The sequence below is a fragment of the Grus americana genome, chromosome 1 (genome assembly GCF_028858705.1).
Source record: "Grus americana isolate bGruAme1 chromosome 1, bGruAme1.mat, whole genome shotgun sequence".
Classification (NCBI taxonomy): domain Eukaryota; kingdom Metazoa; phylum Chordata; class Aves; order Gruiformes; family Gruidae; genus Grus; species Grus americana.
Genome location: NC_072852.1, coordinates 81537805 through 81553577, shown reverse-complemented (window position 1 = coordinate 81553577; position 15773 = coordinate 81537805). Strand labels below are relative to the sequence as shown.

The 15773-nt window shown below is 38.4% G+C and overlaps 1 protein-coding gene across 8 annotated transcripts in view; it reads left to right on the top strand.

Moving 5' to 3' along the window:
• Positions 1 to 15773, top strand: part of LOC129215548 (potassium voltage-gated channel subfamily KQT member 1-like) — a 537892-nt gene that overhangs the window by 94977 nt on the left and 427142 nt on the right. For all 8 annotated transcript variants that reach the window (XR_008580024.1, XM_054848960.1, XM_054848954.1 and 5 more), the window contains one exon: positions 9681 to 9795. Coding sequence is in view for 7 of the 8 variants with exons in the window: in XM_054848960.1 (XP_054704935.1) it covers positions 9681 to 9795 (115 nt within the window). In the remaining variant the exon portion in view is untranslated. The remainder of the gene's footprint in view (positions 1 to 9680; positions 9796 to 15773) is intronic.

Sequence of the window (15773 nt, the reverse complement as noted above, 5' to 3'; positions counted from 1 at the left end):
AATCCAAAAGAAATGTTAAAACAGTGTATTGAGTTTGTATGGTCAGGTTTTGGTACTGGAGGGAGCTACGGGAGTGGCTTCTGGGGGGAACTGCTAGAAGCTTCCCCCATGTCTGACAGAACCAATGCCAGCCGGCTCCAAGATGGACCTGCTGCTGGCCAAGGCTGAACCCATTGGCAATGATGGTAGTGCCTCTGGGATAACATGGTTTAGAAGGGGGAAAAAAACCCAGGCAATTGCAGCTGGAGACAGGAGTGAGAATATGTGAGAGGAACAGCTCTGCAGGCTCCAAGGTCAGTGAAGAAGGAGAGGGAAGAGAGGCTCCAGGTGCTGGAGCAGAGATTCCCATCCAGTCCATGGAGAAGACCATGGTGAGGCAGGCTGTCCCCCTGCAGCCCATGGAGGATGATGGTGGAGCAGACATCCATCTGCAGGCCATGGAGGACCCCACACCAGAGCAGGTGGACACACCTGAAGCAGGCTGTCACCCTGTGGGAAGCCCATGCTCTAGCAGGCTCCTGGCAGGACCTGTGACCCCATGGGGGATCCACGCTGGAGCAATCTGCTCCTGAAGGTCTGCACCCCGTGGGAGAGACTGACGTTGGAGCAGTTGGTGAGGAACTGCAGCCCGTGGGAAGGACTCACGTTGGAGAAGTTGGTGGAGGACTGTCTCCATGGGAGGGACCCCAGGCTGGAGCAGGGGAAGAGTGTGAGGAGTCCTCCACCTGAGGAGGAAGGAGCGGCAGAGACAATGTGTGATGAACTGACCACAACTCCCATTCCCCATCCTCCTGCGCTGCTCAGGGGAGGAGGCAGAGAAATTGGGAGTGATGTTAAGCCTGGGAAGAAGGGAGGGGTGGGGGGAGGTGTTTTAAGATTTGGGTTTATTTCTCATTATCCTACTCTGAGCTGATTGGTAATAAATTAATTTTTCCCCAAGTCGAGTCTGTTTTGCCTGTGATGGTAACTGGTGAGTGATCTCTCCCTGTCCTTATTTTGACCCACAAGCCTTTTGTTATATTTTCTCTCCCCTGTCCCGCTGAGGAGGGCAATGACAGAGTGGCTTTGGTGGGCACCTGGTATCCAGGCAGGGTCAAACCACCACAAAGATGTCAATCTTCACTTCTATAGCTGCATAAAAACCTGGGAAGGGCTTGCTATCTGAGATACATATGGAGACTGCATCTTAAGAGATGGGAATTTTCTATGGATGGTTCAGGTTGAGAATGAGAAACCCCTCTAGGGTTCAGTTATAGGCCTTCTGTTTCTCTCACTTTCTTGTCTTTAGGGTCTTCTAGTCTGTTTGGCTCAGTAAGATGGAGGACAAAAGTCCACAGAGGTAAATTTTGTTGTAACAAGTATAGGCTCTAAGGGCATGTTATGAATATGCATGGAAAAAGGTATCTGGCTGCTAGAGTTGTACGTACTCCTGAAATGCTGTTTCCTTTCTGCTGTGAAAGGCAAGGAGGTCAGAGGGAAGCATCCAGGTAGCTGGACCACATACCTAGCCATGTAGCAAATATTCATATTATCATCCAGCATGCAGTATGTCTAAAAGATGATAGCACAATGATTGCAGCTTACAGCTAGCTGTATTTAGCACTGTTAAAAAAAAAAAAAATCACATCTGACATTTTTGGAACAAATTTTAGTTTGCTATTCTGACAATTGAAAAAGAGGTTTCCCTAGCTTTCTATTGTGGGTCATTCCCATGAGGAAAGCTGAAAATCTATCCTGGGCATAATGCAACCAGAAATGTAAAAGTTAAAATAGCTAGATAAGTAGCTCTTCTTTGTCACTTAGCTCCATATTTTCATGGGTTTAGTTGATCATTAATGCTTTTATCACAGCACAATCAATAGACATTTAAAAATAATTATTTTGCTCAGATTACATTGGCTAAGGAAAATTCTTTCTTAACTCAATGCTTTTGAAAGGGACTGAACTGAGCACAATGGAAATCATAGCTTGTTATCTGAACAGATAGTGAGTGGCACCAACACAGCATGCTTCTCCACTATGCTCTATTAATCTCCAATTCTCTTCTGACAGGTCATATCTGTATATGAGGAGGTACTTACAACTCTTTGTGCAATTGGTCCCTGACCACTTTTCTGAATCTATCAACAAACCTGCTTGTCAGTTAATGCCAAACATTACACAGGTTCAGTGGTATGGACGTTTGCTCACTCCACAAGTTATTTTGTACAAAATATTCAGCTAAATAGTCTAACCCAATATGTTTGATTTAAAGAAAATAAGTTGATTTTGTGCTGAATGCACTTTTTCTTAAAAAAAGAAAAATTTTCCTATATTTATGATGCTTTAGAAAATTTTTGGTGGTTTTTTGCGAGTATATTGCAACCTTCTTGTTTGCTAAGTCTTACAAGGATGTTCAGGCAGTCGGGTAGGTAACAGCATCTTCATATCCATTCCGAAGTATGTTTTGTTGTTTTCTCTCTGCGTGTTTTCCAATACTACGTGCCTTTGTGATTTTGAATTATCTGTTAGTATTCATTTACATCTCCGTGCTGTCCCATTAGACGTGTAATAAGTGATTATGGTTCCATGGGGTGTAAGTCAGTATGTAATTCGGCCTGCAGGCTTATCTAAACAAAAGAATGTACAACAAATAAAGTCAGCATTAGTGCATTTTGAGTGCTGATTGTTTCAAATCAGATACACAGGAAACCAGATGTTGAAGTTTATCTAAAACACTTGCAGCCGAACATGTAACTAAGTACAGCAGCAATAGTGCATGGCATTTTTTGCATATACTTAGCAATATGTTTGCAGAAAATATAAATTTATTCTTATTTCTCAATTCACTTTTTCAGATGTTCTTTTATTTCTGTTCTGCTAGCAAACTACTGTTTAATTCATTGTGGTCTGATTCTGCAGATCTTCTGGGAAGAAAATCAAATTTAGGGAGAATGTGCCAGAATTTCAGTATCAGCCACGTCTCTGATGACAATAAATTTAGATGCCTAAAATTAGGTACATAAAGTGGCTTGGCTTTTTTAACTGTACTGGGCACTTGTAGCTCTTAGAGTTGGGCATGGGAGTATTTGGCATTTGTAGATGGCTTTCACTTAAGTACCTAGTAAGGATTTAAAATCCCAGCTTCAAATGCTCAGATTTTTAACATTTTACAGAAAACTAAAATAAAAGTAGGTCTGTCTTATTTAGGCTAGTACTGAGTACAATCCCGACACTTCGGTTCCACAATAAGGAAGAAAAGCTCTCATAGTATAACTTTCATAAAGTGATTCAGTCTATGCTAATGATATGTTTTGCCATATTCTTCCAACATGACTTCAGATGAACTTGAATACCATTTGGTTGTTGAGATGAATAATAATAGCAAATTGAAGACGTTTTTATAGGCAGGCTGGTGGTCAGGTGTCAGACACTTATAGGCACCTTGGCTTTCATAAGCCACTAAGTTTCCCTTTTTTCCTGAGTGAAGTAAGGGTTTGGAAATGTTTCAGTCTAGGCCCCAAACCAGTTTGCCTCTCTATACAGCTTCAGAAATAACTGCATTTTAGGCAGTGAGGTGGTATGAGTTCCTGCCACAAGAAAGAAGTCAAGAAATAATGCAGGTTCTTCCCTGTGGATAAAGGAAGGCAAGTCATCCCATGGATTTTCTGTCAAGGTGCAGCCTTACATATAAAATTAAACAAATCAAATGTTTACTTCATAGACCTTTGTTACATTGAGTAGTGGAGCCTGGTGTTCTGAGAGAGAGTGTGTTAATAACTTTTGATCTGAAAGTTGGTAAACAGTCAACTGATAGTGTGAACTTTCAGGCTGGATTGATCCCACCTACCTTGCACATGTAGTCAAGATGGGTGCATTATAAGTATAATGCCGTTGTCTGAGGTTGGACTGACAGTCATTCTTCAGAGATGCCTCCTTTTCGCTTTCTCCATTGACTGTAAAGAAAGTAGAAGTTTTTGGCTTAGATGTGCCACAGAGTGGGAATGAAAAAAATAAGAGGTTTTCTTTTTTTCCTAGTGCTATGTCACTCATAGTGCATATTGTGCACATACAGTCTTTTAAATTAACTGCTATAGAAATAGTTTAATCAGTGACATATTCTGTCACTGAAGTGTGCAGACCAGATTATTTTTTTTCAAGTGCATATGGAATTTAGGAAATCAAATCTTACTAAATGTCTCTCGTAGTGGAAAATTGAGTTTAGACACCTTTAAAAAATTCTAGTCAGTTGGTCTCACTGTAAATAATCTAATAAACTTGCTTTGTTTCCCATTGTTAAACATGTAATTAAATATACAGATGAAATTGGTTATTTCAATATTTCATTTGATTTTGTTAACAGAAATTTTACTATAATTTAAAGTGGGCTAGGTGTCAGTAATTTTGATGATGTGACTGATCCAACCAAATTCAGTAAAAAAAAAAAAAAAATTGGGAGTATATTTCCATTTTTAACTGTGTATATAATCAAGAAGCCAGTTATGGATTATCTGTTTCTGTTGTCGATTTACTGTTCATACCAACTTCTTGCTAAGCGTACAATAGTGATAAAAACACATGTTGCAAAATGCTGTCTTGTTACTTTTCTCTCACAGATTATTTCATTTAAGAGTTATTCTATATAGGATAACTTTTCTAGCACTAATAAGTCCTTGTCCTAAGGAAAAAAAAAGAAGAAATGAGTGAAAGTAATTACAAGACAGTGGCACTGAAGTAATAGATTAGAATTTACTTTTGGTCTCTGAAGCTCATTTTTTATAATGTTCTGTTTTAAAAACAACCAACCAAACAAGCAAAACCCCAGACAAACAGAAAAGTTCCCCACCCTTACTTTCATCTAGTAGAGGAGACCTTATCTTCATCATTGTTCTATACACGTTAATCTTTTTACTGCTTTGAACACTGGTTTAGCTTACCTTTTATGTCCCATCTGGAGGTTCTCTGGCCCTGTGTTTTTAGGCGAAGCTCCACCACTTTCCTGGTCATCTTTATCCATCTGTTCTGTGCGCTCTCTCCCCTGTCATCAGGTACTTGGCATTGTCTTCACACAATCTATTACTTAAGGAATAAATATCCATGCAACAGGAACTGTTTTATCTTAAACTGTCTCAAATTTACCATCCATTTCTATTCACGTGCCTGTGTTTTCCCCTGTTTAATTTGCCAAATATTTCCTTTCATTCAAGTTCTTTGGTGTTTGCATTCCTGGGAGTAGCAACTGCAGGTACCCTTCTATAGAACATAAGCAGCCACTGCAATTCTCTGCAGGCTTTTGTAAAATAGACTGTGTGGGAATGGTATGAATTATCTTTAAATTTATGTTTGGGGGTTTTTGGTGAATGTGAAAAAACCCCTCCTAATAGTAAGTTGGAATTATTTGCAATAGAAGAGACCTGTTTTTTCTTTTTTTTTTTTTTTTTTTCCTTCTTTATCTGAGAAAAGAATACTGTAAAATCTTCCTGGTTATTTTGTCCTGGTATTGGTAGGTACTGCCTACCTATTTGAGGATGACCATGGTAATAGGAACCAGGTGCATTCATATTTTCTACTGCAGTTGTAAATTGGCAGTTCACTTTTTTCCCCATACTACAAAGACAGAAGTTAGTCTGATCTAGATAAGGAATCAAGGTTAGATAAAGCTAAGCAGCAGTACAAAACTATTTCTAGGTTACATTTGGATATGTTTATTATATGGTCTCACCATTTTCCTTTTTCACTGAAGGAAAAAATAGAGGTATATGAAACTTAGCTTTCCTTTTGCTGTTTCATTTAATGAGTTGTTTCATGGATTCCTATGTCTATGGCATTCACTGATATTTGTTGTACTGTGGTAGATACTATTCTGTATTTTCAACTTGCTGTTTCCAACTGTTAATGCTCAGAAAATATTATATATTTTATAATCAAGTAGGTACAGCTTCTTCATATTGCAAGTAGCAGCATATGGAAAGGAAGGATGGCTTCTCTTCCCTTTCCACTCCATATTTCTTTGCCTTCCTTGCTCCTCTGCAACAACAAAAGTCAGGCATTTAATTTCCCATAAAGTCAGTTTGGAAAAGGAGAATCTATTAAATATAGAGAGGGAAGATATAGTTGTTCTGGCTTGAGCTGCAGCTGTTACAAACATACCATATGTAGTAGCTGGACCTTACAACTTTGAGTTTTATTTCTGGAAAGCATCACTGCCATGTGTTGAATGTATTTTAATGTTGCACATTTCCTCAAAATGAAAACATTATCGTGAATGATTATTATGAATTACTTTGTTGCTCAGAAGTTTATGGCTTCTTGACATTTAAAAAAAAAGGTTCCTTTTTGTGTGATTTTGGGAATTTTGATTTATGACTGAACATTGCTGTCTAAATGAGTTTTCAAAGTTCGCTCAGGGAAAGTGACAGTTACTTCCAAAAGTGAGCTGGTTCCAGAAAGAGAGATTCAGATAAGAAGGTAACAGCTTACGACAGTCACCTTAAGGACAGAAAATATTTAAAACAGAGGACGGGATACTTGCATTTACCATTGACATTAACATTTGTATGTGTGGACCAGAACTCATTATTAATGGGTTAATATTTTAAAGCAAGAACACACAGAATTAATGGGTGGAAAAGCATAAAGAGATTTAGTATTAAATAGATTTTATTGTTAGGGTTACAAGGATAAAACAGGTATTCTTTTGTGGTAGCTTAATACTTCACAAAACTTGAACTTGAACTGACTCTAAATTGAATCAAGTGTCTCTCAGAGTAGTAGGGAATCTTGTAATATCACTACCCAAATATGAGCCTCAGAGCTGTGATTGCTTTAACTTGATGCTTAAGAGCAGCATTTCTAGGAGGAGCTCTTCTTTCTCTTAATACTTGTGTACATTAGGGGCAGGTTTTTGAGACAAATCTAGTCCGTAACCAAACTAGCAAAAATTGTTCTGTCCACAGATCTCACTCTGTGGAAAGCATGGGAGGGGAGAGGGGAAGCAGGGAGGCAACCCGTGAGACATTACCCAATTAGTTTTATGGAGCAAAGTGCACATCTTCAATTCAACTAATAAAATGAACTATAGAGCATACGTTACAGAACTCCTCTGTGTGTGTATAAAGTACATAATCACACCATTGTCTTTTTCAAGATGCTTGTAGGAATGAAATGTATGCGCACTACTTGTGGGATGACTGTCACAGATAATGCATAACAAAGTCTTCACCAAATAGAAAATTTGCATGCTTTTTTACCCTACCTAAAGAGGGAACAGAAGCTTGCCATGCTTGTGTAGGTAACCAAGCACCAGCTGAGGACATTAAGCCCAGAATTATATTCTACATGTCTCTGCAGAAGGTCCGTGGTCCAAGAAGCAGGGGTTCCAGGAGCACCCTGCAGTAACAGCAGAGCTGCACCCACAAATGGGAATAATGAAGGTTTCAGAACTGGCATGTTACTCTTGTCTCTCTTTTCTTACAACTAGTGTGTTATGGAGCAGAAAGCCATTGTGGTAGTGAATACTTCTCAGAAAAGGAATTAGCAAGCCAAATGTAAAGAATTAGGATTTTTTGGGGGTTTTTTATGAGCCCATGGATGCAGATTGCAAACAGTGGTGTGATGAGACAGATAATTTTGATAAAGCAATATGGGCCAAACCTTTAAAATGACAGAAATAAAATATAATACTACTACTTATCATGACAGATGCATTGCAGTAATTTTAATTTCTATCCTGTACTATAAAGGAGGCAATTCCCCATGAATTAACTAGATCCTTCTCTTAGCGTGTTAGCAATCCATTGTGTAGTAGGAATTGATAGCAATACAATGTTTTCCTTTTAATTTGATTATGCACAGTGACTTAACTCTGCCTTTGGCCAACTCTCTGCTAGGTTTCTATGAGGAAAACCTTACTGAAGTTGAAGCCAAAACTCCCCCAGTTTAATTTTGCAAATGTGATCGTGTGTGATGTTACTTCTTTAGAGATTTGAGCCTATTCCAAATCTGTGTGTGCTTCCCAAAGCAATACTTCAAATATCAGATCGATGTATCTCAAGACTTTGTCCAGCAATAAGGCTACATACTTCTCTTACAGAAAAAATGTCTTATCAGAACAAGCGCAGAACTGGCAGGTCTCACAAATAAAACTCCTCTAGAGCAACCAAAGTGTTTCAGTGGTGCTGGAAGAGCACAGAAGTTCGTTTTCCCAGTGTCAGAAAGATTTGGTTTTCCCCTGGAAACATAGTTTAATTGTTATTAAATGCAGCAGATGTAAATAGATTTTGTAATTTTATGTCCTTTAGCAGTGTTCAGTTATGCCATTTTATAATTATATTCCATAGACTTCATTTTCACTCCTTGCCATTTATGCTTTGGCTCTTCCAATAGTAAGTTCTGTTGTTGTATTACTTTTAGTATTTAGCTTGAATGTAGTCCAGCCAAAGTGGTACTGTAGAATTAACTTGAGATTTCAACAATTTAGTTTTCTAGGAGGCAAGCTTTGTCATTTATGTCATGTGGGGTTTTTTTCCCTCCTCACCCACCACAGCATATGCAAGTGACACTTAGTCTTTTACTTGTTTTGTTTGACACTTAATTTTAATGTTCCTCCCCAAAACATTTGTCTCTTTTTTTTCTTTTTTCTTTTTTTCCCTCCCTCACTTGAATTTATATGCATCATCCTATGCATTTTCCAAGTTAGACTCTGCCAGCTCATAACTGTATGTTTCAAGAATGATCAGAATTAAAATAGGTAGGGAGCGTCCTTAGAAACTGTTAGGATCACTAGTAGTCATGAAAAAAATTGCTATTTCAGATCCCAGCAATTTAAACTAGATGTATTTCATAGCTTTTGAACAAAATAGATACAGAAAAGATATTGAAAAGACCTTAAAGCAGAAATTGCTTATGAATATTGATGCAACTGAACTCGGAAAGGCAGGTACACGTATACTTCACATTTATAGTGGAAGAAGTTAGCCCTGTACTTGATGGGAGTGAGTGTTGGGGTTAGAGCTTTTTAAAACAGTTACAGGGCTAGCTGCACTTCTCTGGTTTTTTTGCAATCTGTGAGTGAACTCCTTCATTTGTTGGCCATCATATGTCTTCCCAAGCTGTAATGAAACTTATAGCTTTCTTATGCTTGGAACATAAGCTGAGCTACCGTAGAGCTTTGCATCCATCATTGTTTCCCCTGCTGAGCTGACTGCATTCAAACACCTGAGACTCTTCCCTGGTCCACAGGAGAATTTTTGAACACTGGTGAATATAGTGACCAAATAGAATACTTGAAACAAAAGTGCTGTTTATATGATAATATCAATAAAATTTTAAATAAAGGGTTTAGAGAAATTAAATTATACATATCAAATAGTATTAACTGAGGAAATGGAAGCCAGATTGTTTCTATCTATTGCCAAACACACATTGAAATTGTGGGTATGGTGAATTTCTGCTATGGGGAGACAGTCCTCAAGAAGACAAGCCTTTCTTGTAAGAGATTCCTGTGTATTTGTATATGCACATATATGTTTTTGTATGGCATATGTTCTAAGCATCAACTTGACTGATTCTGACATAAAAGAAAGCCATGTCTCATGTCAGAACCATCTCTTTAATCTAGTGGACAATATCTTAAGCAAGGGAAAGAGCTGGTATATGTTGTCTCCCTTATGTATTATGATTTCTTTCAATTATTTGTGCAGTGAAAAGACGCCTAGAAAGGAATAACCAAGAAATGTCACGGGCCAACAGCTTCACTGATGACATTGACCTTTTATCAGAAGAGTCGACACTGCCAGCTGTGTCTGATGTGGCACAGTAAGTGGAACAACAGCTTTTTAATTGATAATATAAATGCTCATTCATGGTGAGGGAGACTTGTCATTGATTAAAAGTATTATTCTTTGGTTGGCTGCACTTGAAGTGATTATGAGTTTGATCTTATTTAATTATATGTGGTCATTTCTACAAAATGCAAGTTTAGCTTTAAGTCTAATGGAAGTAGACACTTGGAAAGAGAAGCATTGCTCTGCGAAGGGTATCTTGTAGTCTTGGTGTCTTTGTTTTACTTTTTAAGGCAGCTGACACAGTTCCTAAGACTGAGTTTTACAGGTAGGTTCATACTTTGTAGAATTCTGAATCAGTTTGAGCTCTAAAGCACTCCTGATATGAATAATGTATTAATTGATTGGAAAAAAATGAAATAGTCATTTATAGATACAGTCTGAAAATAGAGAGGCTACATTATGCGTAATATCTTGATAAAGTAGGCACACTTGTAAGGAAATGGTGTTCTGAAAATATGAAAGTAAAATCATTAAAGAGATGCTGAAGGTGCTTGAATTGACCAGGATAGAAAGTCCCCATTATCAGTGAGTTCACTGCAATTCATAGAATCATAGAATGGTTTGGGTTGGAAGGGACATTTAAAGATCATGTAGTTCCACCCCCCTGCCATGGGCAGGGACACCCTCCACTAGACCAGGTTGCCCAAAGCCCCATCCAACCTGGCCTTGAACACTTCCAGGGAGGGGGCAGCCACAACTTCTCTGGGCAACCTGTTCCAGTGCCTCACCACCCTCACAGTGAAGAATTTCTTCCTAATATCTAATCTAAATCTAACTTCCTTCAGTTCAAAGCCATTACCCCTTGTCCTATCACTCCATGCCCTTGTAGACAGTCCTTCTCCAGCTTTCCTGTAGGTGTCCTTCAGGTACTGGAAGGCTGCAATTAGATCTCCCTGGAGCCTTCTCTTCTCCAGGATGAACAACCCCAACTCTTTCAGCCTGTCTTCACAGGAGAGGTGCTCCAGCCCTCTGATCATCTTCATGGCCCTCCTCTGAACTCATTCCAACAGCTCCATGTCTTTCTTGTACCGGGGTCCCAGAGCTTGATGCAGTGCTTCAGGTGGGGTCTCACCAGAGTGAAGTATAGGAGCAGAATCACCTCCCTCACCTGTTGGTTCTTTTGATGCAGCCCAGGATATGGTTGGCTTTGTGCAAGTGCGCATTGTGGGCTCATGTTGAGCTTCTCATCAACCAACACCCCCAAGTCCTCCTCAGGGCTGCTCTCAATCCATTCCCCGCCCAGCCTGTAGTGGTGCTTGGGATTGCGCCAACCCACGTGCAGGACCTTGCACTTGGCCTTGTTGAACTTCATGCAGTTCGCATGGGCCCACCTCTCAAGCCTGTCAAGGTCCGAGGACCAGCTGTTGAATGATCTCTCATGTTGCTTGTATTTGTTTTTGCGAATGTCTGTTTCTTGAAATAAGCATAACAGTATCTTAATGCAGAGCACCCCAGTATTGTGTTTTGAGTAACCTTCATGCGTTTGTCCTATAATGTACAATTCCAGTGTTGGGGATGGGGATTCTAGAGTAAATTTCAAATGTGAAGCAAGCATTAAAGCATACAGCAAGGCCTGGATGGACCAGAGCATCCAGGTGTCATACTAAGGCTTTATCTTACATGCAGAAATCAATACAAACTGCTGGTGACTAGAACTCTTGAGTTAGCAGTGATATATGGCCTAAAGGTACAGTACAGCTGGCACAAGCTCATGAAGGTCTAAGTAGTTGTTTGGATGCTACGTTAATGTTGGTGAAAATCTCGCCTGAGTTCACTCTTGCAAGAAAAAATATGGCATTGTCATTGGAAAAACTCTTTGGTAAATATCTGAAGTTGAAGTGTCAAAAATTTTTGCTTGCCTTCAGATAGGACATAGACAACAGTGTTCAGGATGAATTTGAAAGCAGTGTGATTCCAATCTATAGTGTGATTGCTTTTTAAATGTTTTCTTTCACATCATATGGTTACTTTCTGTCCAGGTAACTCATACAGATGATATGTCTACTAAATCTATAGTAACTATGGTTTTGTACAAGATATTCTGGTGCTTGTATTTTCCCAACATGCTATGTTTTGGACCTTCTTTAAAATCAGAGAATTATAAATTGTTCCATTCAAATTAGTAGGGTTTTTTAAATCAGTGCAGTGCGAGCACAGGATTTTGCATTTGGAAAGAAACAGTTCTAATCTTATTTCTACTATTTACTGCATGAAAAATGATGGTATTATATATTATTCTGTATAGTGCACCTTGCAAACTGTACCTGCACTTCTAGCTCTGATTAGAGTTTAAATGCATTTCTCTTTTGTGTGGAAAGTAAGAAAAGGAATAATAGAAAGCTAACCAAATATACAAATGACAAAAAAAAAAGAATATTTGAAGTAATATGCTACAAGGTTTAAAGCAATATACTATCAATTCCTTAATTCCTCTAATTAATTAATTCCTCTCCTTAATATTAGGTGCATATAAACAGAATGCTTTTGCAACTAAATATTGCTAAATTAATGATTATTACATTTTAAGACCCACTATATATAATGTATGTATAAATCTTAGCTTCTGAATATTTGTAATGAACTTCAAATGTACAGAAAGCATAAGGTCAAAAGTTATAGTTGTCATGTAAAGTTATAAAGGTAATATGCAACAACAAAGCAAACCCACCATTTCATGTAGTTTTTATGTTTCTAAAGTTCAAGCATGCCAGTTTTCACCTTTATCACTGATAATCTCATTTTATATGTGTGTAATTGTACTTAGGAGGAGGCATTCATTAAGGAGTTGTCCTGATTCTTGAGTAGAAATGTAGTATCTCGTTATTCAAATTGTGAACTTCATTGGACAAGCACAGAACATGATGTATTTATGTATTTCGGTTTTAAACTGCTGTTTCTAATGGAAACAGTAAGGTATTAACACTATATTTGCCTGATATGCATATGCCTTCTACATGAATATTAGATATACTTAGTGGGATTATTTGTCTTGTCTTTTAGCAGAAGTATAAGCAGGTAAGTCTTAATGCGTGCTATACTTGCTTTGGTGTGTGAGCTTTCCAAAACAGCATGGCTTTTGCTTTGCACTTAATAATGTATTCCCTACACTAGTGTGCCTTGAAATTTGTGATGGGGAAATAATTATTTTTCTTCTGTTAAAAGCTCCATTTTTATTCTGCTTATTTACCTGGTTAGAATAAACAGATAATCTGTTTGTTCACATAGATGTTGTTCCATGCTCTGGAGTTATCTACCAGTTAGATTTTTTTCTCCCCCCCCCAGCTTTGGAGTGAACTACTTAAGGGAAAGTGATTTTATCTCATTTGGGAATAACATACAAATGATAACCAGTGCGACAAATCTTCATCCTAGAGTCACAATGCAGTCAATGAATTAAAAATTCTTCCAAGAGTAGAGTTCAGCCAAAGAGGGGTGTGTGTGTGTATATATATATGCAGTGAACCTTCTCAGTTTGCAAAGTAAGTGAAAACATGGCTTTCACGTAACAGTTAATGATAGTATGCTACAATGATGACAGTTTCACGTGGAGCACTTGGTGAAGTCAAGCTTGACTTTGTCAAGCTGCGAAAAAGCAAAGTTTTCCTTGCCTTCAACAAGCATTATGAGTTACAAAATCAATCTCACACTATACCTTTATTCCAAAGCCAGTAACTGGTAATTTTTTAAACTTTGTGAGCTGCTATGATGATTACCAAACATGAAATACCAGGTCTCCAACTGTAATGTTTTGCGGTTTATTTTTTTTCTGTAATGTGAATAGTAGATTCTTCTGAAATCCTCTCTGCTAAACAGATGATAGGAGGGATGTTCTCTATATATGTATGGCCTTCACTTTTGGCCATACTGTCTTCAAGACTCCCTTCATGGCGTGGGAAGGCAGATATTGTCCCAGGAGAACAGGATTCCTACCTTGGACAAACATCTGTTGCATCAACCTGCACATGCGTGTTAGTCTCACAGTAACTAAAGTGGTTGCTTGGCAAAACCTATCAGGCTAATTGGAAACTGTTGATAATGCTATTTAAGAATGCGTCTTGAGTGAAAGCAAACCAGTTTAGTGGGTTGCAGCACTGCCCAGGTTTCAGTGGTTAATATATTCAGTATTGGATTTCTGATGTTAGTGATCCATGCAAACTTAGAGAAGGTATACTGTCCTGGTAGAAGGTGGAAAGTGTCAATAAAAACAAAACCAAATAGCAAGCTTGAAAATTGAGCTTAAGATACTTTGGGGTAGAAATATATCTGCTTTGGATCCTTTAGATAGTTGGGATGATGTTTGTTTCCAGTGATCTGGGCAAAAATGTAGAAAAATGCAACCTCCTGAGCTAGGGAACAATAGTGTCATATTCAAGATACAATTCTGTGGTTGTCTGAAGTTCTTGCTGAGTATCTCTGGCCCAGGCTCTTAGGGCTAAAAATCTCATGTGGTTGCTGACCTGGCTGGATCTATGTTGTTTTATACCAGCTGCTTTTGAGGTGTCCAAAGTTGAATAAGAATGATGTTGTTAGAAATTAATCAAATCTGACAGATTAAATAAATATGTTAATTTCATTGAGTTGATGAGTAGTTCTGTTTTTAACACTAAATGCTTAGATTACCTTATTGCATGATGTAGTTACCCACCCAATTTTTCAGATTCTTTGCTGAGCAGTCAGAAGATGATTCCATCAGTGCATAGAGAGACTGTGAAATGATGTTTTGTCTGTGCTTTGAAACCTAGGAAAAAAACAGTGATTATATTTGCCTCATTACAGCATGTTTTCGTGGTCTTTAGGGTTAGTCTTCTACATATACTGGTAACAGTATCTAAATTAAGTTATACGTTAGGGAAGGTATAAATCTTGAGAATGTTAATTCTATGTTCATTTTTATAACTTTGCTCTTTCTTGCTAACCACTCAGCACTTTCTTTGTATCACTTGAATTTTAGTGGAAGATGTAAACTCAGGCAATTTGAATATGGATCCTTTATCCAATTTGATTCAACATAGTGCACTTTTTTTTCTCCATGATGTTATGTCTTGAAGTCCCTCTTTCTTCGTGATCTCCTACTGCATGCACACAGATGTTGTGACAGAAGGACAGAGGACCTGGTGTAGAAGTAGGCCTGCTTGTAAAAATAATGCATGGCAAATTCCTGTATCTCTGTAACAGATTGTTTACTAATGAAAGAGGCAAGACATTACTCCAAATGGCATGGATTAAGCAAGAGGCAGGCTGTGATTTCTGGGTGGTTTTCAGTCTTGTTTCCTATCCATTGTTGGCAGGACTGTTTTATCTGCCTGATGCAGAGGTGTATCACAAAGTGAGGAAAGAGGTGATGCTACTGAGATCTGTAAAATGAGTAAGCTGTAAGCTTCCTAATTCTTGTTCTGTGTCCATAAGCAACAAAAGCACAACTAAAACCTCTCAAAGTGCATATGAATTTGGTACGTGACAAGAGGAAGAAAGGAGGAGAAATACACATCAGAATGAGGGCAGGGACAAACCTGAGTGGATTTTTGACCCTTCTTCCTAGTCTGAATATTTAAGACCAGCCACTCCCAACAGCTGGTTCAAACCAGAAATTATATTTGAGATGTGCTTTACCTGTGTTAAGTGACAGCCTTCGGAGATGGGTATGTGGTTTGATTGACAAGCAAGATAGTCAACTACAAGACCTGTAGACCTGCGCTAACATATTCTTGCAGTATCAAAACCCACTCTTGCAGAAGAAGAAGAAACAATAGCAGTTAAAATAATGAGCGCAAGTGAGCAGCTTGCTTAGGCCCTGTGTAAATTGAAACAAACGTTTGTATGAACTGAATACAGTGTAGCATGGTGGATCTTGGAAGGGAGAGAGCTGCCTACAAGGAACAGTTACAGGACTCGGGAAGCCCTGCAGGAGACCTCTGATTAAGGGACATGCAGCTGTAAGGCTGTAGCCTG